We start from the raw sequence: 26,808 nt of genomic DNA on the forward strand, positions 1-26,808 counted from the left end.
TTTTCCGTCTTGACAGCTAGTTTGACAGCTGTCAAAATCTTCAATACCTTTCCAACAGGCTCTCTCGCGGATCACTCCCGGGTCTGAGGGGGGGTGGTACCTCAGCTCCCAAAATTAGCTCTTATCCTCCAGTACAATTACTTGTAGTGCCAAATCGTGAAATTAATATATTTTGCCCAATAAAGAGAAAGAATTCTCACGACCTTAGTTAGCAGGTCCTTGTTTTAGATTGTTTACAGGACGGGGAGACGGACTTCCTGTTTACGCCTTCCCCGATCGTGCCTAATTCAAAGAAACTTTTCTTTGCAAATCCAAATTCCATACTACTCACGGGTTGTTATTTTGAGGTCCAATTTACAAGAAGAAGTCAGCGCTCTCCGGCCATGGCAACGCGGCTTCACTCCGCAGGAGAAGCAGTCGACTCTCAGCACCACTCACCCCGTCCCCCGTTCCGTAGCCTTTAAAAAGGCTCCTTCGCGGGTCGGGGGGGGCGTTAATGGTGCCCGCCAAGTCACCAGGTTCACAGGCTTCACCGCCTGTGATTTCTAAGGGTCCCCGCGTCGCCGCCGCAGCAAGACCCAACTCCTACGAAGACGATTCCCTCCGGAGCTCGGAGGGAATCCGCCATTAGCCGATAGCGCTAACCTGGAAGCCCTTGTTGAACCAACAATCTGAACTGGAATACAAGAGGGAGAGGTGTGGGGAAGTCAGGGAAATATGTTATAGAAAATAAGGATTGTGAACTTTATGTGTTTTTAAACTTTTTTTGTTTTTTCTCTTTTTTGATTTTTTATTGTATTATGGTGGAAAATCTTAATAAATATCTTTTTTAAAAAAAGAGAGAGAATATTATGAAAATGATATACAGGTGGTACATGACTCCAGTCAAGCTTGCAAAAATCTATCATTTGCCCGATAATAAGTGTTGGAAATGTAAAGAAACTGAAGGTACATTCTTTCACCTTTGGTGGACGTGCCCAAGGATTAAGGCTTTCTGGGAGATGATATATAATGAAATGAAAAAGGTATTTAAATATACCTTCTTGAAGAAACCAGAGGCCTTTCTCCTGGGCATCGTAGGCCAATTGGTGCCAAAAAAGGATAGAACTTTCTTTATGTATGCCACGACAGCAGCAAGAATACTTATTGCAAAGTATTGGAAGACACAAGATCTACCCACCCTGGAAGAATGGCAGATGAAGGTGATGGACTATATGCAACTGGCAGAAATGACCGGCAGAATCCGAGACCAGGGAGAAGAGTCGGTGGAAGAAGATTGGAAGAAATTTAAAGACTATCTACAGAAATATTGTAAAATTAATGAATGTTAGAATGATATTGGATAAAAAGTTAAGTGGTTTTTAGCTATAACGCTATAAGGAATATGAAAAAATGGATTAACAGTTAAAAATTTAATGGTATAATATTTTAAGATTAAAGACTAGGATAAATAAAGAGGGAAAGGATTTGCTGAACTAATTATTTGAATTGGAATACAAAAAAGGGAGGCGTGAGGAGGTCTGGGAAACAAGCAAATGAAAAATAAGTGATGGAAAGATGGAATTGTTTTTTAACTATTTTTATTTTGTATTTTTCTTTTTTCTTTTTTCATTCTGTAAAATTTCAATAAATATCTTATTGGAGTGCCTGCAGGGGGTGCCAAGTCAACTTTCACACTTGGGGTTCAGTCAGCAAATGCCGCAACGGCAACACCCTCTTCTGCACCAGCGGCAACCGCTACTCTGTCATTCGGAAGTCTGTTGAGTTCAGCTCCAACTGCTGTGGCCACCACACCAACGGGTAAAGGAGAGGAAGATGCCAGAACCTCCCCAGGCCCTGCGAAGCTGCCTCAGAGTGATGCCAGCAAGCTTGGAGCAATGCAGCTGCTGCCCCAGCCCCAGGTCCATACTCCAGAACCTCCTTGAGATCCTCCTGCTCTGGCCACACCTTTGTTGGAAGAGGTGGATGCAATCAGTCTTGCTGTGGCAGCAGCGGGAACAGTAGCACCTGCCAAAGAAGCCATTCCCGCCACCTCTCCTACTGATTCAAAGGCTGAGGTGGTCTCTGTGGCAACATCTCTGGACCAGCACACTCCAGCAACCTTGCCTTCAGCAAGCATGGCCTCTCAGCCTGCTGAAGTGACCAGAGCGCTTCCAGCTTCCTGTAGCCCAAGTGCGTCCATCCAGGCCCCGGCCACTGGCACCTCTGCGTTCACAGTCAATGTCTCGCCCCCTTCTGTGTTTGCACCGCCGCCCGCCACCTGCTCTTCTGGCTCAGCCTTCAGCCAACCTGCAATTGAGGCTTTAGTGACCCCTTCCATGCCCCCCATCTTCAGCCAGATCTCTGCAGCGCCACCTTCTCCATTTAACCAACCTCCTGCCACCCCGCCACCATCCACCTCCACCATCACCACACAGGCAGCAACTCCCGGGTTCAGTATATCAGCATTTGGTGGTGCCACCACCTCCACAGGCTTTGCTCAGCCAGCCTTTGGCCAAGCCCCCACCTTCGGCCAGCCAGCCAGCACATCAAGTGGGCTTACCTTCAACCAGGCAGCCTTTGGGGCTGCTCCTGCATTTGGGCAGATGGCTTCTTCCACTACCCCTGCATCCAGCAGTGGGAGCGTCTTCGGGGCACCATCCAGCACAAGCACCACCAGCTCCTTCACTTTTGGACAGCCTGTGGCCACTGCAGGCACCAGCCTCTTTGGCCAAAGCAGCACCCTGGCTTTGGGGCAGAGTTCCATCTTCAGGCAGGGGGCATCCATTTTTTGGGGCCGCCACCCCAACATCCTTGGCTGGATTCAGTTTCTGTCAAGCTTCAGGTAAGAAGGCATGTGCAGGGACCAAGGGTAATGGGTTAAGCGGGAGAGGAAAGAGCCGTAGCTCAGTGGCAGAGGGACTGCCTTGCATGCAGAAGGTCTCAGCTTCAGTACCTACAATCTCCATGTTGGGTCAGGAGAGTCGATGAGACTCAGTGTGGACAATACTGAGCTGGTTGAACCCAGTGCCCTGGCTCAGTTATAAGACAGCATCCTATGGTTCTGTTCAATTCAGCCCTTCATTCAGATCCATGCGGACTAGATTCTTGCTTTATTTTTTAAGGGAAAGGTCCATGACTCATTGGTGAAACATCTGCTTTGCATGCAAAAGGTCCCAGGTTCATTCTCTAGCAGCATCTCCAGGGCTGGCTGAGAAAGACTCCCTGCCTGAAATCCCGGAGAGCCACTGCCAGTCAGCGTACACAATACTGAGCTTGAAAGACCAGTGATCTGACTCCAAATAAGACAGCTTCTGGTGTTCTTCCTGTGTTCCCATGAGGTGTCCTGTGGCACCTTAAATGGTATCCCACAAAAATTTAAAGGTGACTTGAAAAACCTCAAGTTTTCAGAAGAAATATCAATGATCCGGGACATTTTTAGTTTTCTCACTAAAAGAATTGGAAATGCAGTTGCTGCCTGGAGGCCCCTGTAATGTACAGGAAAGGTGATGGGGGAAGCCCAGGGCATGATCCATCAAGACATTCCACTCCCCAGAAGCACAGCAGGGGGATGGGGCGGAAGGAGCTCTTCCCATGGATCACAGTGCCCAAAGGTGGAAAACTAAGTAGGTTTCAATATACAAGATGCACATTTAAGAAAGAACACCCCCCTCCCGCCCTGCTAATTACCGGGACAAAATATCTTTAAAAGGCATAAGTGAGCCCTGCCTACAGGAAAGGGACCTTAATTACAGGAAAGTGCCTTAGTTTTGATGGCAGGGTGTGCATTTTGAAGTGAGCAGGGGAATTCTTTTTAATACAAACATTTCATTATCTTTTCACGGGAACAGGTGATTAACACAGCTCCAGATCCTTCTTGCACAAAGGAAATCTGAGTCCTCGGCTGGGACTCATTTAGCAGTTGCTGCCATTTTGAGATGTATTTAATGGAAATCCAGGCTTTTTTAATTCCTTCAAGATTTTAGAACCTCAGCATTGCTCAGTATTTTTGCTTTTTTTGGAGAAAAGGTGAGGTGATGGGAGTTGAAGCTCATCCATGTACAGAGGGCACCACGTTGCCTATCCTGGCTTAATGTAACATGTTGAGGCCATGCTGTGCTTATCACTAAGCCCACAATTAAAACCATTTTGCATAGCAATCAAGGCCAGCAAGAGCACCGCAATAGGGGGCGTCCAGATGACATCAATAAATGTAGGAAGCTACCATATACTGATCAGGTGATCAGTGGTGTCCACATGGGCTGGCAACAGCTCTCCCACATCTCAGGCAAGGGAGTCTTTCCCAGCCCTTCCCAGAGATATGACTGGGGATTGAACCTGGGGCCTTCTGCATGCAAAGCAGGTGCTCAACCCCACTGAGCTATGGCACAGTCCTCCTCTCTCCTCCCCACTTCCTCTCAAAAGACCTGGGCAAAGAAGTACATTTTTGTGAAAAATTATACAAGGAGGGGGCCACACTCAACTCGTAAGAGGGGAAGTTCCATAGCCTGCCACACATCAATGCACCTCCTACAAACTTGACATGGCAGTGGCATTTCTAGCAAGGCCTCCTCATTCTGCACACGCAAGTCTATATTCTGTGGTCTCCTTCACTGTCTTGTTCTCCTCTAGACACTTTGGATTGTATCTCCCAGCTAACCTGGCTGTTTGGACTACAGCTCCCATCAGCCTCAGCTAGCACAGTCCAGTGGTTTCCAAAGTCTTTCAGGCCACTTCCCCCTTGGTTCCATAAACTCATCCCCAGTGCTCCCTACCCTATAAAAAGCATTATTCAGAATTTGCATGATTCACCAAGGGCACTGACAACACAGTGGAATTCAAAACACTGTGTTAATCAACGGCAGAGTTATTCAAAAGACAAATATATTTAGCTTAATTAATTCAACAAAATTGATGAACTTGATCCAGTGATAACAGCTTCCCACTTTGGCAACCCCTAGCCTGGACAAAGGGACTGGCTTGGCAAGCTTGCTCTCATGCATTCTGCCCCAGACACAGGATCCCAATACTTGGAAGGGACTCCTGGCATCATCCAGACTGACTCCTCCCCTCAAACTCATATCTTTGGTTCTAGTCCAGCAGTCCTCATTTGTCTTGTGTCTAAATGCTGACTCTTTCTCCCTGCCCTCTTTTCTTTCTTTTTCTCCCATGTCCAGCATTTGGCTCAAGCAGCCCAGGCCCTATGTTCGGGCAAGCGACCAACATCAGCGGGAACCTCTTTGGCCAGGTAATCTTTCCTAAACTTATCGTCACACTTCTTCATGGGCAAAAAAACCCCTGTGCTTGGTTCTGGTGGGAAGAGCAGGGTAATCCCCCTTAGGGGTTTATATATTCCAAGACCGTAGATCAGGAGTAGCCGATGTGTTGCCCTCTGGATGCTGCTCATCTCCTGCCTCCCATCATCCCTGACCACTGGCCATCCTGGCCGGGGCTGCTGGAAGCTGGAATCCAACAACATTCTGGAGGGCACTACCTTGGTTCATCCTGCCGTATATTTGCATTGTGGTCGATTCAGGGACATGCAAGGAAGTGCTTCATATAGTGCAGAGCAATATGAGTCGAGGATACCTTAAAGACCACATGAGCTTTTATATCCTAGCTCACCTGACCATGAAAAAATGCCTGTGCTCTGCCTTCACTGTTTGAAGCAGTGATGTTGCTGAAAACCAGTTTTTGGAAACCCGAGGAAGGAGAGAGTTGCTCCGTTTGCTTAGGTTCTGCTTGTGGGTTTCCCATTGGGGCAACTGGGTGGCCACTGTGAGAACAGGATGCTGCACCAGAAGGGCCGCTGGCCTGATCCAGCAGGCTTTTCTTATAATCTTAAATCTGTTCCCCAAAATCCAACCTCCCATCTTGCAGGAACTCATTGGCTGGCTCCTTTCCCGCCTCCCTACCCCCCCCGCCCACTTTGCTAATCTCACAGGATTCAGATTCTTTCCCCTAGAAAAGATGACTCCTGTGTGCTTAGCAGAGATGGGGGAGGAAGAGCCTAGAAGACGGGAGGAAATATGTTGTCCTTCGCAGCTTGCGAGTATTCAGATGTCTATAGCCCACCGCAATTCCCCAGAGGTACAGATGAAGTTGAACACATTGTCTACTTAATACTTGCTTTCTACACTCATGGCTGTCCCGTCCAATTCATCGGTCAGGTTAGCAGATAATACCAAGCAGTACCAGTAACTCTTTGGTGGTGGTACCTAAACCCTGGAATCTGTTTCCAGCTTCAGGACAGTCAGTCCTAGAGAATGACCCTTTTAAATAAGCTGTCAAAACTTTTCAGGGATGTTTTTATGTGCATGTGTGTATGTGTGTTTTATCTTCTTCTGTTGCTGTTGTGATTTAAAAAATAATAATTGTGACTTTCTTTTCCTTTAATTGTAGTCCACTTTAACAAATAACTTTTGAAAATCATGCTATATACATTTCGCCAATTTTTTTGTATGTAAAAGCAGTATATAAGTACAGTCATACCTTTAGTTGCGTTCGCTTCATGTTGCGGATTTTCGGGTTGCGAACACGGCAAACCAAGAAGTGTACAGGTGAAACTCGGAAAATTAGAATATCGTGGGAAAGTTCATTTATTTCAGTAATTCAACTTAAAAGGTGAAACTAATATATGAGACAGACTCATGACATGCAAAGCGAGATATGTCAAGCCTTTATTTGTTATGATTGTGATATTATGGCGTACAGCTGATGAAAACCTCAAATTAACAATCTCAGAAAATTAGAATATTAAATGAAATCAGCAAAACAAGGACTGCAAATAGAGCAATACTGGACCTCTGAGAAGTAGAAGCATGCATATGTACTCAGTACTTGGTTTGGGCCCCTTTTGCATCAATTACTGCCTCAATGCAGCGTGGCATGGATGCTATCAGCCTGTGGCACTGCTGAGGTGTTATGGAAGACCAGGATGCTTCAATAGCAGCCTTCAGCTCTTCTGCATTGCTAGGTCTCATGTCTCTCATCTTTCTTTTGGCAATGCCCCATAGATTCTCTATGGGGTTCAGGTCAGGCGAGTTTGCTGGCCAATCAAGCACAGTAATCCCATGGGCATTGAACCAGGTTTTGGTACTTTTGGCAGTGTGGGCAGGTGCCAAGTCCTGCTGGAAAATGAAGTCAGCATCCCCATAAAGCTCATCTGCAGAAGGAAGCATGAAGTGCTCCAAAATCTCCTGCTAGACGGCTGTATTGACCCTGGACTTAATGAAGCACAGTGGACCAACACCAGCTGATGGCATGGCTCCCCAAATCAACACTTCACACTAAACTTCAAGCATCTGGCATTGTGTGCCTCCCCATTCTTCCTCCAGACTCTGGGTCCTTGGTTTCCAAATGAGATGCAAAAGTTGCTCTCATCAGAAAAGAGGACTTGGGACCACTGAGCAACAGACCAGTTCTTTTTTTTTCTTTAGCCCAGGCAAGATGCTTCTGACATTGTTTCTTGTTCAGGAGCGGCTTGACAAGAGGAATATGACATTTGAAGCCCATCTCCAGGATCCTTCTATGTGTGGTGGCTCTTGATGCACTAACTCCAGCCTCAGTCCACTCCTTGTGAAAGTCCCCAACACATTTGAATGGTCTTTTCCTGACAATCCTCTCCAGGCTGTGGTCATCCCTGCTGCTTGTGCACCTTTTTCTTCCACACTTTCCCCTTCCGCATAACTTTCCATTAATGTGCTTTTTGATACAGCACTTTGGGAACATCAACTTCTTCTGCAATTACCCTTTGAGGCTTTCCCTCCTTATGGAGGGTCTCAATGATGGCTTTCTGCACAACTGTCTGGTCAGCAGCCTTCCCCATGATTGTGCTTCCTACTGAACCCATTGCAGGTGTTATGGATTGAACAGCTACTGCACCTTTTCACAATATTCTAATTTTCTGGGATTGTTAATTTGGGTTTTTTATCAGCTGTACCCCATATTCATCACAATTATAACAAATAAAGGCTTGACATATCTCGCTTTGTATGTCATGAGTCTATCTCATATATTCGTTTCACGTTTTAAGTTGAGTTACTGAAATAAATGAAATTTTCCACGATATTCTAATTTTCCGAGTTTCACCTGTATACTTCTGGGTTTTGCCGCACACGCAGAAGCGTTCTGTGTGCTTCACACATGTGCAAAAGTGCTCTATCGTGCTTCGCACTTGCGCAGAAGCGCCACTCTAGTTGCGGACTTTTCGGGGTGCGAATGGCACCCTGAAACGGGTCATGTCCGCAACTAGAGGTACCACTGTATCTAAAATAAATATAGAGTCGGAGAATTTGCCAGCCCACTAACACTTTTTGGATCCTAGCCCAAGTCTGCAGGGTTGCTTAAGGAATGCTTCTAGTCCTCATGGAAGCTGGCCCCTGTGTACCTGCGAGCCAGTGAAAACAGTTCTCCCCCACTTTTTGTTCCTCCTTACAGCAGACTTCTTCTGGCGGGGGTCTCTTCGGGTCTGGAAGCAGCGGCGGGAGTTTTTTCAGTGGCCTAGGAGGAAAGCCAAGCCATGAGGCAGCAGATAAGAACCCTTTCAGCGCCACCGGTGGGGGATTTGGTTCCTCGGCCACCCGGAGTAAGTACTGCCAAGTCTTGTGTGTTCAGTGTCTTTGTTCCTCAGAACTGGCTGATTCACACAGGGTGTTCTCCCCCCCCCCCAAATGCTGGAAGACCTGCATCACCTATGTGTCATCACCTTATGTGAATGACCTATCCCCCTGTGTAGAACTTCCCCTTCATTGGAGCACTTTATGAATTGAATCTGTTTGCATTGACAGTGGAAGCAAGGAAGCAAGTGATCAACTGGTGTGGACCAGGGACCTAATTTCTAGGCCATGGGTCAGCAAACTAAGGTCCGCGGGCTGGATCAGGCCCAATTGCCTTCTGGATCCGGCCCGCAGACGGTCCAGGAATCACCGCTTGGATCGCCAGCTCGCACGTTCTTTCCCTCTCCCTCACACGGCGGCGGCACCGCCTCCTCCTGGCTTCTCCCTGCCCTGCCTAGAGGAGGAAGGGGGCTGGGCTTTGTTGGTGCCAGGAGCAGCAGCACTTGAGTGGCTGCCATTTTAAGCAGCCCCTCTCCAGAGCCCTTTCGCACACCGCTCATCATCACTCCACTGCCGCCAGCCTCTGCAGCTCGCAAGACACAGGTAAGCAGCCACTGGGGCTCGTGGGGCTCTTGCATCATTTGTTGTTGTTGTTTAGTCATTTAGTCGTGTCCAACTCTTCATGACCCCATGGACCAGAGCACGCCAGGCACTCCTGTCTTCCACTGCCTCCCGCAGTTTGGTCAAACTCATGTTCGTAGCTTCGAGAACACTGTCCAACCATCTCGTCCTCTGTCGTCCCCTTCTCCTTGTGCCCTCAATCTTTCCCAACATCAGGGTCTTTTCCAGGGAGTCTTCTCTTCTCATGAGGTGGCCAAAGTATTGGAGTCTCAGCTTCAGGATCTGTCCTTCCAGTGAGCACTCAGGGCTGATTTCCTTCAGAATGGATAGGTTTGATCTTCTGGCAGTCCATGGGACTCACTAGAGTCTCCTCCAGCACCATAATTCAAAAGCATCAATTCTTCTGTTATCAGGCTTCTTTATGGTCCAGCTCTCACTTCCATACATCACTACTGGGAAAACCATGGCTTTAATTATACAGACCTTTGTTAGCAAGGTGATGTCTCTGCTTTTTAAGATGCTATCTAGGTTTGTCATTGCTTTTCTCCCAAGAAGCAGGCGTCCTTTAATTTCGTGACTGCTGTCAGCATTTGCAGTGATCATGGAGCCCAAGAAAGTAAAATCTCTCACTGCCTCCATTTCTTCACCTTCTATTTGCCAGGAGGTGATGGGCCCAGTGGCCATGATCTTCGTTTTTTTGATGTTGAGCTTCAGACCATATTTTGCACTCTCCTCTTTCACCCTCATTATAAGGTTAATGCTTAATTCCTCCTCACTTTCTGCCATCAAGGTTGTGTCATCTGCATATCTGAGGTTGTTGATATTTCTTTCGGCAATCTTAATTCCGGCTTGGGATTCATCCAGTCCAGCCTTTCGCATGATGAATTCTGCATATAAGTTAAATAAGCAGGGAGACAATATACAGCCTTGTCATATTCCTGTCCCAATTTTGAACCAATCAGTTGTTCCATATCCAGTTCTAACTGTAGCTTCTTGTCCCACATAGAGATTTCTCAGGAGACAGATGAGGTGATCAGGCACTCCCATTTCAGCTGGAATGTCCCAGTTCAGCTGGAATGTCATCACTTCCACTGGCCTTGTTATTAGCAGTGCTTTCTAAGGCCCATTTGACTTCACTCTCCAGGATGTCTGACTCAAGGTCAGCAACCACACTACCTGGGGTGTACAAGACATCCATATCTTTCTGGTATAATTCCTCTGTGTATTCTTGTCACCTCTTCTTGAAGTCTTCTGCTTCTGTTAGTTCCTTACCACTTTTGTCCTTTATTATGGTAATCTTTGTACGAAATGTTCCTTTCATATCTCCAATTTTCTTGAACAGATCTCTGGTTCTTCCCATTCTGTTGTTTTCCTCTATTTCTTTGCACTGCTCGTTTAAGAAGGCCTTCTTGTGTCTCCTTGCTATTTTTTGGAAATCTGCATTCAATTTCCTGTATCTTTCACTATCTCCGTCACATTTTGCTTGCCTTCTCTCCCCCGCTATTTGTAAGGTCTCATTAGATAGCCACTTTGCTTTCTTGCATTTCCTTTTCATTGGGATGGTTTTCATTGCTGCCTCCTGTACAATGTTACGAGCCTCCATCCATAGTTCTTCAGGCACTCTGTCCACCAAATCTGAATCCTTACACCTGTTCCTCACTTCCACTGTGTATTCATAAGGGATTTGACTTAGATTGTATCTTACCGGCCCAGTGGTTTTTCCTACTTTCTTCAGTTTAAGCTTGAATTTTGCTATAAGAAGCTGATGATCTGAGCCACAGTCAGCTCCAGGTCTTGTTTTTGCTGACTGTATAGAGCTTCTCCATTTTTGGCTGCAGAGAATATAATCAATCTGATTTCGATGCTGCCCATCTTGAATTAAGCTTGAATTTTGCTATAAGAGTGTTGCAATGGATATTTAGTAAAAGCTTAAAGTTTCTCTTCACACTGTCAATTGATTTCCAGTAAGGCAGCATACCATTAAAAGGATATATATCCAGAGCTACTTGAGTACTCTGTAGGATCAGGTCCCTACTTTCGCTTTTGTTGTTTTTAGTATTTGTAGTCTCTCGGTTATCAAGTCCAGACCGGTTGCACCCCTGTACATGATGGTCTAGAGGGAGGGCAATGCTATGGTCGGTCTCTTTAGTACTGAGTGGGCTATTTTTGGCTGCGAGGAGCACCAACTCTGTCAGGAAAGACGTTACCTTTTCTAATTTGATGTTAATTTCCTCCACTGTTCTTGCAGTCAGCAGACAGTGGTCCGCGAGTATTTCTGCATAGAGCGGTGCCCCCTCAGATGGTAGTTCATGGGATAATTCATGAGCGCTCATCTCAGCATTCTCCCCTGGGTGATCTCCACCCATTAAAGCATCCCCACCTACCTGGGAATGCATTCTATTTGGTGTGGTAGGTTCTGAGTTCTGTGCTTTTACGAAATCGTCCATTTTGCTCTGCTTGCTCTTCTGTGGGCTCCCTTCTGGAGATGAGGCCGGTCGTTTCTTTTTCCTAGGCATTTTCCAGGGATAGAGCCGCTGTAAATCAGAGCAGCTTCTGCTGTAAATCAGGAAGCTCGGCGTCTACCCACGATAGGGCGTCTAATCGCCACTCCTGCTGAGCTGGAGCTAATTAGGGCCTTATCCCGAGCTTTCCAGACTTTCTGTAACTCAGGCCCTTGACCTAAGCTTTGTAAATTAATAGCTGCCAACTAACAAAAATAAAGTACTGAGGCTGATAAAAGCTAATAAAAACTGATTAAAAAGCTAGTAAAAACTGATAAAAATAATAAAAACAGCATCAACTAATGCGGAGTTCAAGTCGACGCTACTACTAACGACGACGCCATCTTGGAACGTTGGCAGTGGCAAAGTTTTTATCGGTGGTTGCAAGAACAAATGAGCCCTATATTCCAAACAAAGTGCTTGATTAACCTGGAGGTAGGCTGTATGAACTCTGTATTGATTTGTAATGTTTTGTTGGTCTCTGGATCGTAATAAAGATTGTTGTTGTTGCTATAAGAAGCTGATGATCTGAGCCACAGTCAGCTCCAGGTCTTGTTTTTGCTGACTGTATAGAGCTTCTCCATCTTTGGCTGCAGAGAATATAATCAATCTGATTTCGATGCTGCCCATCTGGTGATGTCCATGTGTAGAGTCGTCTCTTGTGTTGATGGAAAAGCGTGTTTGTGATGACCAGCTTGTTCTCTTGACAGAACTCTATTAGCCTTTGCCCTGCTTCGTTTTGAACTCCAAGGCCAAACTTGCCAGTTTTTCCTTTTATCTCTTGACTCCCTACTTTAGCATTCCAATCCCCTATAATGAGAAGAACATCCTTCTTTGGTGTCATTTCTAGAAGGTGTTGTAAATCTTCATAGAATTGGTCAATTTCAGTTTCTTCAGCACCAGTGGTTGATGCATAAAATTGGATTACTGTGATGTTAAAAGGTCTGCCTTGGATTCGTATCGAGATCATTCTATCATTTTTGAGATTGCATCCCAGTACAGCTTTTGAAACTCTTTTGTTGACTATGAGGGCCACTCCATTTCTTTTATGGGATTCTTGCCCACAGTAGTAGATATGATGGTCATCCGAACTGAATTTGCCCATTCCCGTCCATTTTAGTTTACTGATGCCCAGGATGTCAATATTTATTCTTGCCATCTCATTTTTGACCACATCCTGCTTATCAAGGTTCATGGTTCTTACATTCCAGGTTCCTATGGAATATTTTCTTTACAGCATTGGACTTTCCTTTTGCTTCCAGGCATATCTGCAACTGAGCGTCCTTTCGGCTTTGGCCCAGCCGCTTCATCAGCTCTGGATCTACTTGTACTTGTCCTCCGCTCTTCCTCAGTAGCATGTTGGACGCCTTCCGACCTGAGGGGCTCATCTTCCAGCGTCATAACTTTTATATGCCTGTTGTCTTTGTCCATGGAGTTTTCTTGGCAGGGATACAGGAGTGGCTTGCCGGGTCCTGCTCCAGGTGGATCACGTTTGGTCAAAACTCTCCACTATGACCTGTTCATCTTGGGTGCCCTGCTTGGCATAGCTCATAGCTTCTCTGAGTTATTCAAGCCCCTTTGCCACGGCAAGGCAGATTCCCCCCCCCCAAAAAAAAAATATAGTCCGGCCCCCCACAAGGTCTGAGGGACAGTGGACCGGCCCCCTGCGGAAGAAGTTTGCTGACCCCTCTTCTAGGCCAACCAGAATCTTTTGGCTTTCACAATAGCAACAAATCCCAGGGTGGAAATGGGAATTGATTTTGGAAGTGATGGAGGTGGGTAGATCAAGTCTCCTTGGCAGCCAACCATTAGTTACAGAGCTCTTGGGTTTGTGATTTCAAATCTTGGTTCACATGGGCTCACTTCAGTGTCCCTATAAGCAGCTTAGGACCCATGTACCATTTAGGTGTCTCTTTACACACAAACCTGCTTTTGTATTAAATTTCTGCACCGGAGGCCCTTCTCTGGGCCCCTCTCCTGCTAGATGTGAGATAGGTCTTGTCAGGCCTTTTAGAGGTGTTTTAACTTTTGTGTTAAGTTGTGTTTTCATTTCTGTTTTGCTAAAGGCCCCATTCTCACCATACACTTAAAGCACTATGGTCCCACTTTGAACAGTCATGGCTTCCCCCAAAGAATTCTGGGAACTGTAGTTTGTTCAGGGTGCTGAGAGTTGTTAGGAGACTGCTGTCCCACCTCACAGAGCTACAGTTCCCAGAGTTCCCTGGGAAGAAAGATTGATTGTAAAAACCACTCCAGGAGGGAAAGAAGGGTCACTTAACAACCCTCAGCACTCTTAACTTTCCCAAGGCCCCACCCCACACCAACCCTACTTCACACCCTCCTTCAGTGTGTTTGCCTGGCTGCAATGTGTCCTTGAACTCTGATCACGCCTCTTGCTTGCCCTGATGGAGGATAGAGAGCGGTCTGTGTATGTGAAGGTGTGTAGAAACTAGCCTACTGTACAAAGGCAGAATTGCCATTCGTTGCTCCACTCACATTTGCCACTGGCCCTGCCCACCCTGGCTTGTGGCCCCAGGAAGGTTGTCCGGAAGGGAAAGTTGCCCTTGGTCTGAAAAAGGTTCCCCTCCCTGATTTACCGTATTTTTCCCTCTATTACACGCAGATTTTTTCTCCTAAAAAGTAAGGGGAAATGTCTGTGCGTGTTATTGAGCGAATGTGTGGTCCCTGGAGCTAACAAGCGCGAGTGAAGGCAAAAATCAGGCAAATATCAAATCGTCCGGAGAAGGGAGGAAAAGAGGAAGCTGCTGCTTTCCTGCATTCTGCCTCAGGGTCTTACTGCCCACCCGCTTCTGTTTCCTTACTGTGTTTGCTCAAACGGAACAAAGAGCAGAGAAAACCCCTCCCCTCCAGGCAAGCAGAGCGTCCTTCCTTCTAATTCCTCTCCGTGCATCTGGGACTCGAAGGCAACATGCAGGTTGGGGGGGGGGAGAGAGAGAGAGAGAGAGCTGGCTGGCTTGTGGGGGGGGGACTTTTGCCTTCCTTTCCTCCCTCCGGTAAAACCCCTCTCCTGCATTCTTAGCCAGCTGCTTCTCTGCACACCCCTCTCCTTGTCGCTTCTATGTTTTTCCTTCCCTCCCTACTTAAAACGTGGTTCCAATCACGGATCCACATGGATCCTCAGGATCTTTGCATTGAGTCACCCCAAATTCACCATCAGATCACATAGCAATGATCTGATGCAAAAACAGGGCTGCAATGGTGCAAAAACATGGTTACAAAGCACGGATCCACATGGATCCTCAGGATCTTTGCATTGGGTCACCCCAAATTCACCATCAGATCACATAGCATGTCCATGGCTACAGCCTGCACCAAAAAAATCACGCACCCACTGTTGCCTGGGGCTGCAATGGTACAAAAACATGGTTACAAAGCATGGATCCACATGGATCCTCAGGATCTTTGCATTGGGTCACCCCAAATTCACCATCAGATCACATAGCATGTCCATGGCTACAGCCTGCACCAAAAAAATCACGCACCCACTGTTGCCTGGGGCTGCAATGGTGCAAAAACGTGGTTACAAAGCATGGATCCACATGGATCCTCAGGATCTTCGCATTGGGCTACCCCAAACTCACCGTCAAATCACATGTCTGTGGCCGCAGCATGAAGCACAAAAATGATACATCCACTGTTTCATTCAGATTTTTTTTTTCTTGTTTTCCTCCTCTAAAAACTATGTGCGTGTTATGGTCAGGTGCGTGTTATTGAGCGAAAAATACGGTAGCTCCAATGCATACTAAGGCTTTTTAATGTAGTGGCGCCAGTATTTTGGAACCTTGTTCCTATTGAAATGAGATGAGTACCTACTGTTTTGACATTTTGTCACCTGCTGAAAATGCTTTTCTGCCACTAAGCACTTTTAGAGCATTAATTTGATTCAGCAGCGGTCATTCTTTTCTGTATTATGATCAGCCAACTATAGGGGGCGGAAAGGGCTTCAGTCCCCTCAGTATTTGTGGGCAGGGGGCTGAGCTCCGCCAATATTGAGCAGGCCGCCATTCCCTGCCACCTGCCACCACCGGGAGAGCACTCATGTGCTGGGTGGAGCCGGGATGTGTGGAGAGGGGAAATTGCCCTTTGCACATTTCATACCCTGCTGCCGCCAGGCGGGCAGGGGCATGTTGTGCAGAGGGGCGTATAATGTCACGCACCGCCACACCCCCTCAATGCGAGGGGCAAGTCAGCACCCCTGATTTTATAATGTAATTATTTTGTACACCACCAAGATATTTTTCTTATGAGTTGATGGTTTGTTAATATTCTTACAAATTATTATTATTATTATTATTATTATTATTATTATTATTATTATATATAATATTATTCACTACATTAATTTGGATTAGAAAACTTATCAGAGTGTTACTCTGATAAATTTTCTAATCCAAATTAATGTAGTAAACAATCCATTCTCTCTCTCTCTCTCTCTCTCTCTCTCTCTCTCTCACACACACACACACACACACACACACATGCACACAATTAATAAAGGGGGCTGGGTTCAGAAAGAAGCTGCAGTCTTGAGCCCAGTCCCCTAAATCTAAGGACAAAGAGGTCTTGGAACATATACATGTGCCTTATCGTTGAGTGGTAAAGAGAAGTTTCCACACTCACAACACTAGTACTCTTTTGAACTTTCCTGGGCCCTGGGGTTTGAAAGAGGATTCTGATTCTGAAGATCAGTGAGGCTTTCACTTCTGTGAGGCATAACTGGACATGGATGTAGAGGCACTTTGAGAAGACAGGCTTTATACTTTCTCTTTGTGCACATTATAGTGCATTTGTCTCACTGTTTTGCTGAAAATGCAGGAACAAGTAGCAGTGGTGTCCTGAATCCAGAATGGTGGAGCTGCATCTGTAGCCCTTTTGCTCAACCCATCAGGGAGACAGGCCCAATTGGGCCTTCAAGTGATAGCAGTGGGGCTGCTCCCAGAACCCTCTGCTTCAGGGCTTCCTGTGGGCTGCTGCTGGCAGGGGTTCCAGTATCTAGCCTACTTCCTGCCTGCCCACACTTTTGGCAGGCGGAATGAGAAGAGACCAGCAGAAACTCCAACCTGGTGGAAAAGTGGTTTGAGTTACAGCCTTAACCCAACAGGCTGGAAGCCTATGGGGCTGCAACTCCCATCAGCCCTTAGCTTTAGGGAAGATCCCCAGAATGTAACCCCCATGTAAGTTGCATGCTTACTGTATTTCTCTGTTATAATATTTTGCTGCTTATTACATGTGACTTTGGTTCCTGGCATCCATGATAAGGTGGTAATTTTTTTCATTGGTGGCTATCAATAGATGGTTGTCATTTAAAATCTTTTCTCCTGCTCTTCATAGAGGGGCCACCCCGCCCTTTTCTGTGGTTTCATGATGCTCAGTATTCACATTTTAAGATGGGCAGTTTGATACAAAGCCCCCCATCCCCCTGCAGGCATCACTTCTTTGATTCCAGACTGGTTGTTGCTGGTTCAGATGGTCAACCTCTTCTGAAAAGCAGATGGCTTGAGCGAGCCCAGAAAGCCAAATAGTGCCTAGGGGAGGAAAAACAACCTAGTGTGTCTAGCCTATTTGACCAGGAAGAGAATTCCATCCAATCTTCTCAGGGAGGAGTGTATATGTGTGTGCATGTGGTATAGCAGCAGTAGCAGTTCAGATAATAAGTCTAATGGTCCTGAAGTTAAATGAAAAAGAAAAAAAGTATTTCCATTTCCAGAAAAGATGCTGTTCATCTGGTGCCGATTCTTTCTCACCATAGGCAAGCGGTGACATGTGCCATCTTAAACCCCTGATCCTCATTGTGTCTCCCCCACCCCCCATTGGGCTTTGGGCACTTTTTGGGGGAGGTGGGCCTTTTTCTGGTATGTAAGAAAAGACTCTCGTTTCTCCCTGCCCCAGATACGCCAAGCCTTTTTGGAAACAGACCTTTGGATTTGGCACCACCACCTCCTTTGGTGAGCAGAAGCCGATGGGCACATTCAGCTCTGGTGGAGGGAGTGTGGCATCTCAAGGCTTTGGGTTCTCCAGCCCGACTAAAGCAGGTGTTAGTTTGTCTATTGTTTCTTATTGTGGACATAGGAAGCTGCCTTCTGCCAAGTCAGACCCTTTGGTTCATCTGCCCCAGTAGTGTCAGTGCTGACTGGCAGAAATGGCCCTTCTCCCAGTGTTTCAGGCAGGGGACATTCCCAGCTCTACCTAGAGATGCTAGGGATTGAACCTGGGACCTTCTGCATGTAGAGTGGATGCTCTACAACCAAGCTTTCCCCACTATGGGGAGAAATGGGGAGAACTTGTTCTTCTAGCATGGGGAAGATCCTCCTGCCTTTTGAACAACAGTTACATCAGATCTTGCGTTCTAGGCCAACTTACACATCATCACGTAGGGGACATTGGCTTTGAGTTTTCTTGTGGGTTTTCCCTTGTGGCTTCCGGTTGGGCCTTGTGGGAACCTGGTACAGGTCAAGATGAACCACTTGCCTAATACAGCAGCCAGACACTTCTGATGTTCTTGTGTTCTCCCTTCCACTTTTTACTTCTTTCTTCTTTTCAAGGCTCAGATTGGCAGCCAAACAGAAAACTGTGCAGCCAGGAGGTGCAAAGGGTGTGATTCTGTAGCCTTATTAGACTTTACCGATTGGTGGGCTCTGCGTTGTTCCCGGACGGGAGGAAGGAAGTCAAATGACACCGAGGGTTGGTTCAGAGAAAGAGTTCTTTATTTCTGCTCTCCAGAGCAGCAGAAAGGCACTTGCGTGGACTTCCGGAGGCGGCGCCAATGGCAATGGCGGTCTCCTTCTAACTACGAGGGAGAAGCTCCGCAGAAATCGGGTCTATCCGCTACGGCGCAGCGGAGACCCTTGAAAAAACTGCAGGCGGGGGAAGCCTGCGGCCGTGGGACTCGGCGGGTGCCAAAAGCACCCCCCCAAGAGGCAAAGGGACCCCGCGAGGGGCTCCGGAGCAGAACGGGGGTGGTGTGGCACTGAGAGTCGATCGCTACTTCTGTGGAGTGAAGCCGCTGCAGCTGTTGCCGGAGAGCGCTGTCCTTTCTTCTTTGAAATTCGGCTTTTAAACTACAACCTGTGAGTAAGATCTTCTAAAGTTGGAAAGATCAAAGGATTTGTTCCTTTGATCGGAATAAAAGAACTTGAATTTGACTCTGAAGCGGGGAAGATGTAAAAAGGAAGTCCGTCTTCCGATTTTATAGACAGTATTAAAGCAAAGACTAATGGAACTAAGAACTGTGAAAGTTGAATTAAAAAGACTTAATTTTAATGCCAGATCTAAGAACCCCCTTCAGAGTGGGGGGGGGGGAGAAGAAAGTACTTTTGAAGGGAAAAGTGGAAGGAAAGAAGAGACCACCACTTAATCCCTGATTTTGGTCTGCCAGGAAAGTGGAAAGTATTGCACCGTTTAGTGACATTGTAACTTTATGTGTTTAACCTGCATTTGAACTGAACTTGAAGGACTCCCTTTGCAACTGTTGCCATTCTATGGGAGAAATGGAAAGTAAGAGATACTGCTGCCTTTAGACAAAAGTTGCTTTGAAAAGAATGTTGTTGCCATTGTGCTCCCCTAGAGGAGGATTGGGATATAACTGGGGAATTTCCACTGCAGCTGGCTTGGAGACTTTCTCATAACAAAACAAGTTAAGTTGTGAGAACGACCTTGGGACTTTAAGATAGAGCTATGGATCAAGATAAACCCCAGGAAAAATCTACAAGGATAAAAACTAGGCAGCAGCAACGAAGACAGTCGATACCAGCTCCATCTCTCCCAGAAAAAGAGGACACTGGGCAGACAGGAACAAAGGGAGTAGGCCCTGATGAGACACTAAATGCATCACTTGACAAAATATTTGGAGCTTTGGAAAAATTGTCAGCTAAAATTGATTTAAACACTACAACCATCAGCTCCAATACACAGGCCATTGACCGGCTGCTCCAGGAATCTAAAGAGACAAGGAAAATTGCTGAAGAAGCGAAAGAGAAGGTGACGGAGATAGAGGAAAAGATATTCCCAATTAATAAGCAATTGGAAGACCATAAGGCCCAACTATCTCTAATTGAACTTAGAGACAAACAGAACAATTTAAGAATTAGGGCAGTACCGGACGTGGAAGGAGGCAACTTGTGTGATTTTCTTACACAGGAGTTCGAGGAATTTTGGGACCTTGAGCCAGATAAAGATTTCAAGATAGTCAGTGCCTTCAGAATTGGCAAAGGGGGAAGAAAGAACAGAGTGAGAGATTGCTTGATTTCACTTAGATCTAAAGAAGAGAGAGACAAAATATTGAGCCTCCATTATAAGAATTCATTGGAGATACAAGATTTGAGAATTGAAATCTTCAAAGACATTCCAAAGTATTTACTGGATTTGAGAGCTAACTACGGTGACCTAGTTCAACTGTTAAGAAGAAACAGCATCATTTTCAGGTGGGAGTTCCCCCAGGGTCTGTCTTTCAACTACAAAGGGAAAAAAGTGAAGATAAGATCAGAGGAAGACAAAGTGAGATTTCTGAACCATCACGAGGAAGACCTACAGAAAGAGACGGAAAAAGAGCTGAAGGCATTAAGACCAGGAGACCTGGACATAGGGAACCTACCATCAGGCTTGGAAAAAACAGAGAAAGTAATACCACCCACTGATCAAGAACAACTGACGGGAGCAGTTGGAGGGACTACAGAATAACAACACAATGTCTCTGCAAGCACTAAGTTGGAACATCCGGGGTCTGAATTCCCCTGACAAGAGGAAAACAATCTTTCATTTGTTGAAAAAAGAAAATTTGGACTTGATTTGTCTGCAAGAAACCCACGTGATTAGAACACATAGGAAAGTATTGATCAACAAAAGATTGGGCCAAGAATTTATTTCATCAGACAAAGTTAAGAAGAGAGGAGTGGTGATCTATGCGAAAGAAAGTTTATCCCCAAAATTTGTTTTTAAAGACGAACAAGGAAGATTTGTGGCAATTGAAATACAGGCCCAAGGAGAGAAATTCTTGATAGTAGGTGTTTATGCACCAAATGAGGGGAAATCAGAATTCTTTAAGAAACTGCATGAGACGTTGTTGGACTTTATGGATTATAACATCATTATGCTTGGAGATATGAATGGAGTGGTATCGACAAATATGGACAAGTCAGACAGACAAATAATAACAAAAGATGGAAGACTACCGAAATCTTTTTTTGAAATGACAGACAATATGGATCTAATTGACACTTGGAGAACTAAGAACCCCCTAAGTAAAGAAGGGACTTTCTTTTCTGAAGCCAAAAAGACCTGGACAAGAAATGACCAAATCTGGATAACCAGAGGAATGGCTCCAAAGATTCGAAAGGTGGAAATCTGCCCCAAAACTTGCTCTGACCATAACCTTGTAAAACTGGAAATGAAATTAACAATGACTGGCTCCTTCAGATGGAGGATGAATGACACCTTGTTTAGAGATCCAGAAATTACTAGGAAGGCCCAAAAAATGGTGAAAGACTATTTTGAGATAAATTTGAAGACATCAGTGGAAAAAAGGGTAATCTGGGACGCAAGTAAAGCCGTTATGAGAGGATTTTTGATTCAGCAGAATGCAATAAAAAAGAGATCTCAAGAAGAGAAAAAGGGAAAGATCTTGGAAAAAATAAAAGAAGGAGAGAAGAAGCTTAGAGTTAAACCAAAGTCGCAGGAAATCTTGAGAGAGATCAAATTTTACCAAGCACAATATATGAAAATGACAAATCAGGAGATAGAATGGAAAATTAAACAGATGAGACAGAAGACTTTTGAATCTGCTAACAAATGTGGGAAATTGCTAGCATGGCAATTGAAGAAAAGACATAAGTTAAATACTGTGACTAACCTTGAAGTGAATGGAAAGAACATACAAAACCCACAGGAGATTAGAAACTGCTTCCAGAGATATTTCAAAGAACTTTACACACAAGGGCCACAGACAGAGACTAAAATTGATCAATTTCTGAAAACCAATGGATTACAAAAAATCTCTCAAGAAAATAAATTATTGCTGAATTCTAAAATATCAGAACAAGAGGTTGAAGGTGCCATACAGACTATGCAACTGGGAAAATCTCCAGGGCCCGATGGATTAACCTCCAAATATTACAGAACTCTGAAGGACTATTTGATTCAACCACTAAAGGAGGTTTGCAACGAAATCATGGAGGGGGAAAAGGCGCCAGAGTCGTGGAAAGAAGCCTTCATCACACTTATACCTAAAACTGAGTCTGAGAAGACACAACTCAAGAACTATCGTCCCATATCCCTGCTTAATGTGGATTACAAAATTTTTGCTGATATTCTGGCTAAAAGACTTTAAAAAGTTTTAGCAGAAATGATACATAAAGACCAGGCTGGCTTTCTCCCTGGTAGACATTTGTCTGATAATATGAGAAATGTAATTAACATTTTGGAAAAGTTACAAGTGAATATTAATACAAAAGCGGTTTTGATATTCGTAGATGCGGAGAAAGCCTTTGACAATATTTCTTGGATTTTTATGAAGAAAAATCTGCAGGGGATGGGGGTTGGACAAAATTTTGAAAATGGTATAGGTGCGATTTATTCTGAACAAAAGGCTAAACTTATAGTTAATAACATAGCGACAGAAGAATTTAAAATTGAGAAAGGGACACGACAAGGCTGCCCAATTTCCCCACTGCTCTTTATTTCAGTCCTGGAGGTTTTGCTAAACATGATAAGAAGGGACCAGCTGATTTATGGTGTTCAGGTCGGAGCAAAACAATATAAACTTAAAGCCTTTGCAGATGATCTTGTATTGACATTACAAGAGCCAGTACCTAGTACCAAAAGGGCTTTAGAATTAATCCAGGAGTTTGGTCATGTGGCAGGCTTTAAGTTAAACAAGTTAAAAACTAAGGTTTTGGAGAAAAACTTGAAGCCGATGGAGAGAGAGAGGTTTCAGAAAGAGACAGATTTGACATTAGTAAAGAAGGTAAAATACTTGGGGGTGAATATGACTGCTAAGAATGCAAATTTATTTAAAGATAATTATGAGAAATGCTGGTCAGAAGTGAAGAAGGATTTAGAGATTTGGTCGAATTTGAAGCTTTCCTTGCTGGGTCGGATTGCTGTCATTAAGATGAATGTATTGCCAAGAATGTTGTTTTTGTTTCAATCATTACAAATTATTGACAAGATGGACTGTTTCAAGAGGTGGCAAAGAGATATCTCTAGATTTGTCTGGCAGGGCAAAAAGCCCAGAATAAAATTTAAGATACTTACTGATGCTAAAGACAGAGGGGGGGTTGCCCTGCCGGACTTTAAACTTTATTATGAATCAGCAGCTTTTTGCTGGTTGAAGGAATGGCTACTTCTTGAGAACACTGACATCCTAGATCTTGAAGGTTATGATAATGTATTTGGGTGGCATGCATATTTGTGGTATGGCAAGGTTAAAGCGCATAAAGCATTCAAAAACCATATTGTCAGGAAAGCACTATTTAATGTCTGGACAAGATATAAAGACTTTTTGGAGAACAAAACCCCAAGGTGGTTATCACCTATGGAAGCGAAAGCTATGAAAAAACTTAATATGGAGGCAAAATGGCCAAAGTATTGTGAAATTTTGGAACAGGATGGTAACAAGCTGAAATTGCAGAGTTATGAGAAGCTCAAAGGGAAGGTGCGAGACTGGTTACATTATTTTCAAATAAGAGAGGTTTACAATCAAGATAAAAAAATTGGTTTTCAGGTGGAAAAATCAAAGTTGGAAACAGAATTGTTAGAACCCAATGCTAAGATATTATCAAGAATGTATAATTTGCTGTTGAAATGGAGTACTGAGGAAGAAATGGTAAAATCTGCTATGATTAAATGGGCACAAGATATTGGTCATAATATTTTGTTTGCCGACTGGGAGCAGTTGTGTACCACTGGGATTAAATTTACGGCATGTAATGCCTTAAGAGAGAATATTATGAAAATGATGTATAGGTGGTACATGACCCCAGTCAAGCTTGCAAAAATATACCATTTGCCCGATAATAAATGTTGGAAATGTAAAGAAATTGAAGGTACATTCTTTCACCTTTGGTGGACGTGCCCGAGGATTAAGGCTTTCTGGGAGATGATTTATAATGAAATAAAAAAGGTATTTGAGTATACTTTCATGAAGAAACCAGAGGCCTTTCTCCTGGGCATAGTCGGCCAATTGGTGTTAAAGAAGGATAGAACTTTTTTTATGTACGCTACAGCAGCAGCAAGAATACTCATTGCAAAGTATTGGAAGACACAAGAATTACCCACCTTGGAAGAATGGCAGATGCAAGTAATCGACTATATGGAAATGGCTGAGATGACTGGCAGAATCCGAGACCAGGGAGAAGAGTTAGTGGAAGAAGATTGGAGGAAATTTAAAATTTATTTACAGAAGTATTGTAAAATGTATGAATGCTGATGACATTGAAATAAAATGAAGGGGTTCTAGTAATAAGAGATAAAAATTTGAAATTTGGGAGGTAAAATATATAAGGACAAAGTAGTAGGATATGAATTTGCTGAATTAATTGTTAAAAAGGGATATAAAAAAGGGAGGCGTGAGGAAGTCAGGAAAATAAGTTAATTGAAGATAAATAACTAGAAAAGAGTGATTTGTGTTTTTTCCTATTCTATTTTTTGTGTGTTGACTGTTCCTTTTTTTTCTCTTGTTAAATGTTTGTATTTTATGTATTGTGAAAGTTTGTATTGTTGTGTTTTATATTGTTTTTCTGTGTTTTTATTGTCCTATTTTTCTATTGTTAAACTTAATAAAAATATTATTAAAAAAAAAAGAAAGAAAGGCACTTGCGTGGTCAGTCCACAGGAAGTCCAAAGAAATGAGAGTTTTCATGCAGTATATATATCCTCCAGGCACCCTCTCCCCCCTTCCCCAGGAATCCAGTCATGTCAGCTTGTACATGCAGGTTGACATCACAGGTGTTCCTGCTCCGGTACTCTTAACCATAAAAGGGTTTTCCTTCCTGTACCTCTGACCATAAAAGGGTATTCCTGTTCCTATACTCTTATCTTGGAGCAAGAGGTCACCAACTCCAAGAACACACTCTGGCACTGTTCCCGCACTAGGTCTGCGCGTCAGAGTGTGTTCAGAATGTAAGATAAGACCTAGACGTGCCATCCCTACTCCACTGGAACAGCCAAGGTCATCCTTTGCCGTGACTGATAAAGGAGAGAGCTTTGTTTATACAGCTGTGTTCTTGTTATGCATTTGCTCAACAGCTCAAGTTAATGCATTTTAGAAATGCTCCCTTGGAGAAAGAAGAAAAGGGGGGTTTTGGATCCCGTTTCAAACTTTTGCCACCCAAAAACATTGTTGAAACCTTCTAAATCCAAAATGTCTGTGTTCTCAAGAAGCAGCCAGTCTTTCAACCAGCAGAACGCTGCTGATTCATAGTAAAGTTTAAAGTCTGGTAGGGCAACCCCCCCTCTGTCTTTAGCATCAGTAAGTATCTTAAATTTTATTCTGGGCTTCTTGCCCTGCCAGACAAATTTAGAAATGTCTTTCTGCCACTTCTTGAAACAGTCCATCTTGTCCACAATTTGCAATGTTTGAAACAAAAACAACATTCTAGGCAATACATTCATCTTTATAGCTGCAATTTGACCCAACAAGGAAAGCTTCAAATTTGACCAAATTTCTAAATCTTTTTTCACTTCCATCCAACATTTTTCATAGTTGTCTTTAAACAAATTCCCATTTTTAGCTGTCATGTTAATCCCCAGGTATTTCACTTTCTTAACCACAGTTAAACCTGTTTCACTCTGAAACTTCTCTCTTTCAGTCAATGTTAAGTTTTTCTCTAAAACCTTAGTTTTTGACTTGTTCAATTTGAATCCTGCCACCTGACCAAATTCTTGAATTAGTTCTAAAACTCTTTTAGTACTAGACTTCCGGGGGCGGCGCGAACGGCAATGGCGGTCCCCTTTCGTTAGTGAAGGGGAAGCTCCGCAAAAACGGGTCGTCCGCTACGGCAAAGCGGAGACCCTCGTCGGAAACCCACAGGTGGGGATAGCCTGTGGTCGTGGGACTCGGCGGGCACCTGTAGCGCTCCTCCGTTACGTGAAAGGACCCCGTAAGGAGCTCCGGATCGTGTCGGGGGTGGCGCGGTGCTGTGAGTCGATCGCTCTTTTTGCGGAGTGAAGCCGCTAAGCTGCTGTCGGTGAGCGCTGACCCTTTTCCTGGGAACCATTTGGCTACAAACTTCAACCCGTAAGTAGGGGATTCAATTCGGATTAAGAAGATAAAATTTATGAATTTGGCATACAAGCGGGAGACGCAACCAGGAAGTCCGTCTCCCGGGTTTTGTTGCAAGATCAAAGCAAAGACTTTTAAAAGAACCCAAGCCCCGGACTTGGAGTTAAATAAATTTCAAACTCTTACATTAAGTTTAAAGACCTCCCCTCAACTTACTGCGGGGTGGAGAAGGTGAAAAATCAGCTTTTTCCTACCTATTCTTTGAACTTTGGGACTGGAAAATATTGAATCTCTGGTTACCGAGCTGCCAGGGTTTGGAATTTGAAGGCTGCTTTGGAACTGTTACTTAGTATCTCGCATCTTGCTGGGACAACCTAATTTGTTAAAGAGTAACTCTGTGGAAATTTAAGGGATTTAAGAGGAGCCTGAAGGTCTTTTTGCAATTGGATACTGTTTAACTTCTAGAGGGAACTTTCTAATTTTTATGAACTGCAACATTTTTGAACATTCTTGAATACAGTGTCCCTCTAGTGGAACAACTCAGTTTGGCAACCTACTGGGGGAATTTTCCATCTGTGGATTTGGGGATTTCCATGAGAAAGACAGACTGTGAGACTGACCTTGACGCATAGATAAGAAGGGGTATGAGTGGAAGGACAAGATCAGCTAAAGCAAAAACAGTGCAAACTACTTTAACTCCTCAGCTACGCAGATCATCTGTTCCCACAATTCCTGTGGCACGAGTGGAAGATATAGAACAACCTAGGCCGGAAGGAATGGCCTCAGGAGGGGACTTCACTACAGTGCTAAATAAAATTTTGGAAAAATTGGAAGGTTTAAGTAAACAAGTCACTGACCAGTCAGCTAAGATAGACCAAAATACTGTAAGTATCAACAACTTGACCCAACAAGT

General features: G+C 44.4%; 1 protein-coding gene across 1 annotated transcript in view; it reads left to right on the top strand.

Moving 5' to 3' along the window:
- Positions 1-2,788: 2,788 nt before the first annotated feature.
- LOC128406092 (nuclear pore complex protein Nup214-like) overlaps positions 2,789-26,808 on the top strand; it is a 55,877-nt gene continuing 31,857 nt past the window's right edge. The window contains exons 1-3 of the mRNA XM_053373134.1: positions 2,789-2,824; positions 5,157-5,227; positions 8,419-8,566. Of these exons, the coding sequence (XP_053229109.1) occupies positions 5,183-5,227; positions 8,419-8,566 (193 nt within the window). The 5' untranslated portion in view covers positions 2,789-2,824; positions 5,157-5,182. The remainder of the gene's footprint in view (positions 2,825-5,156; positions 5,228-8,418; positions 8,567-26,808) is intronic.

This window comes from Podarcis raffonei, chromosome W, assembly GCF_027172205.1.
Source record: "Podarcis raffonei isolate rPodRaf1 chromosome W, rPodRaf1.pri, whole genome shotgun sequence".
NCBI classification, from domain to species: Eukaryota; Metazoa; Chordata; class Lepidosauria; order Squamata; family Lacertidae; genus Podarcis; species Podarcis raffonei.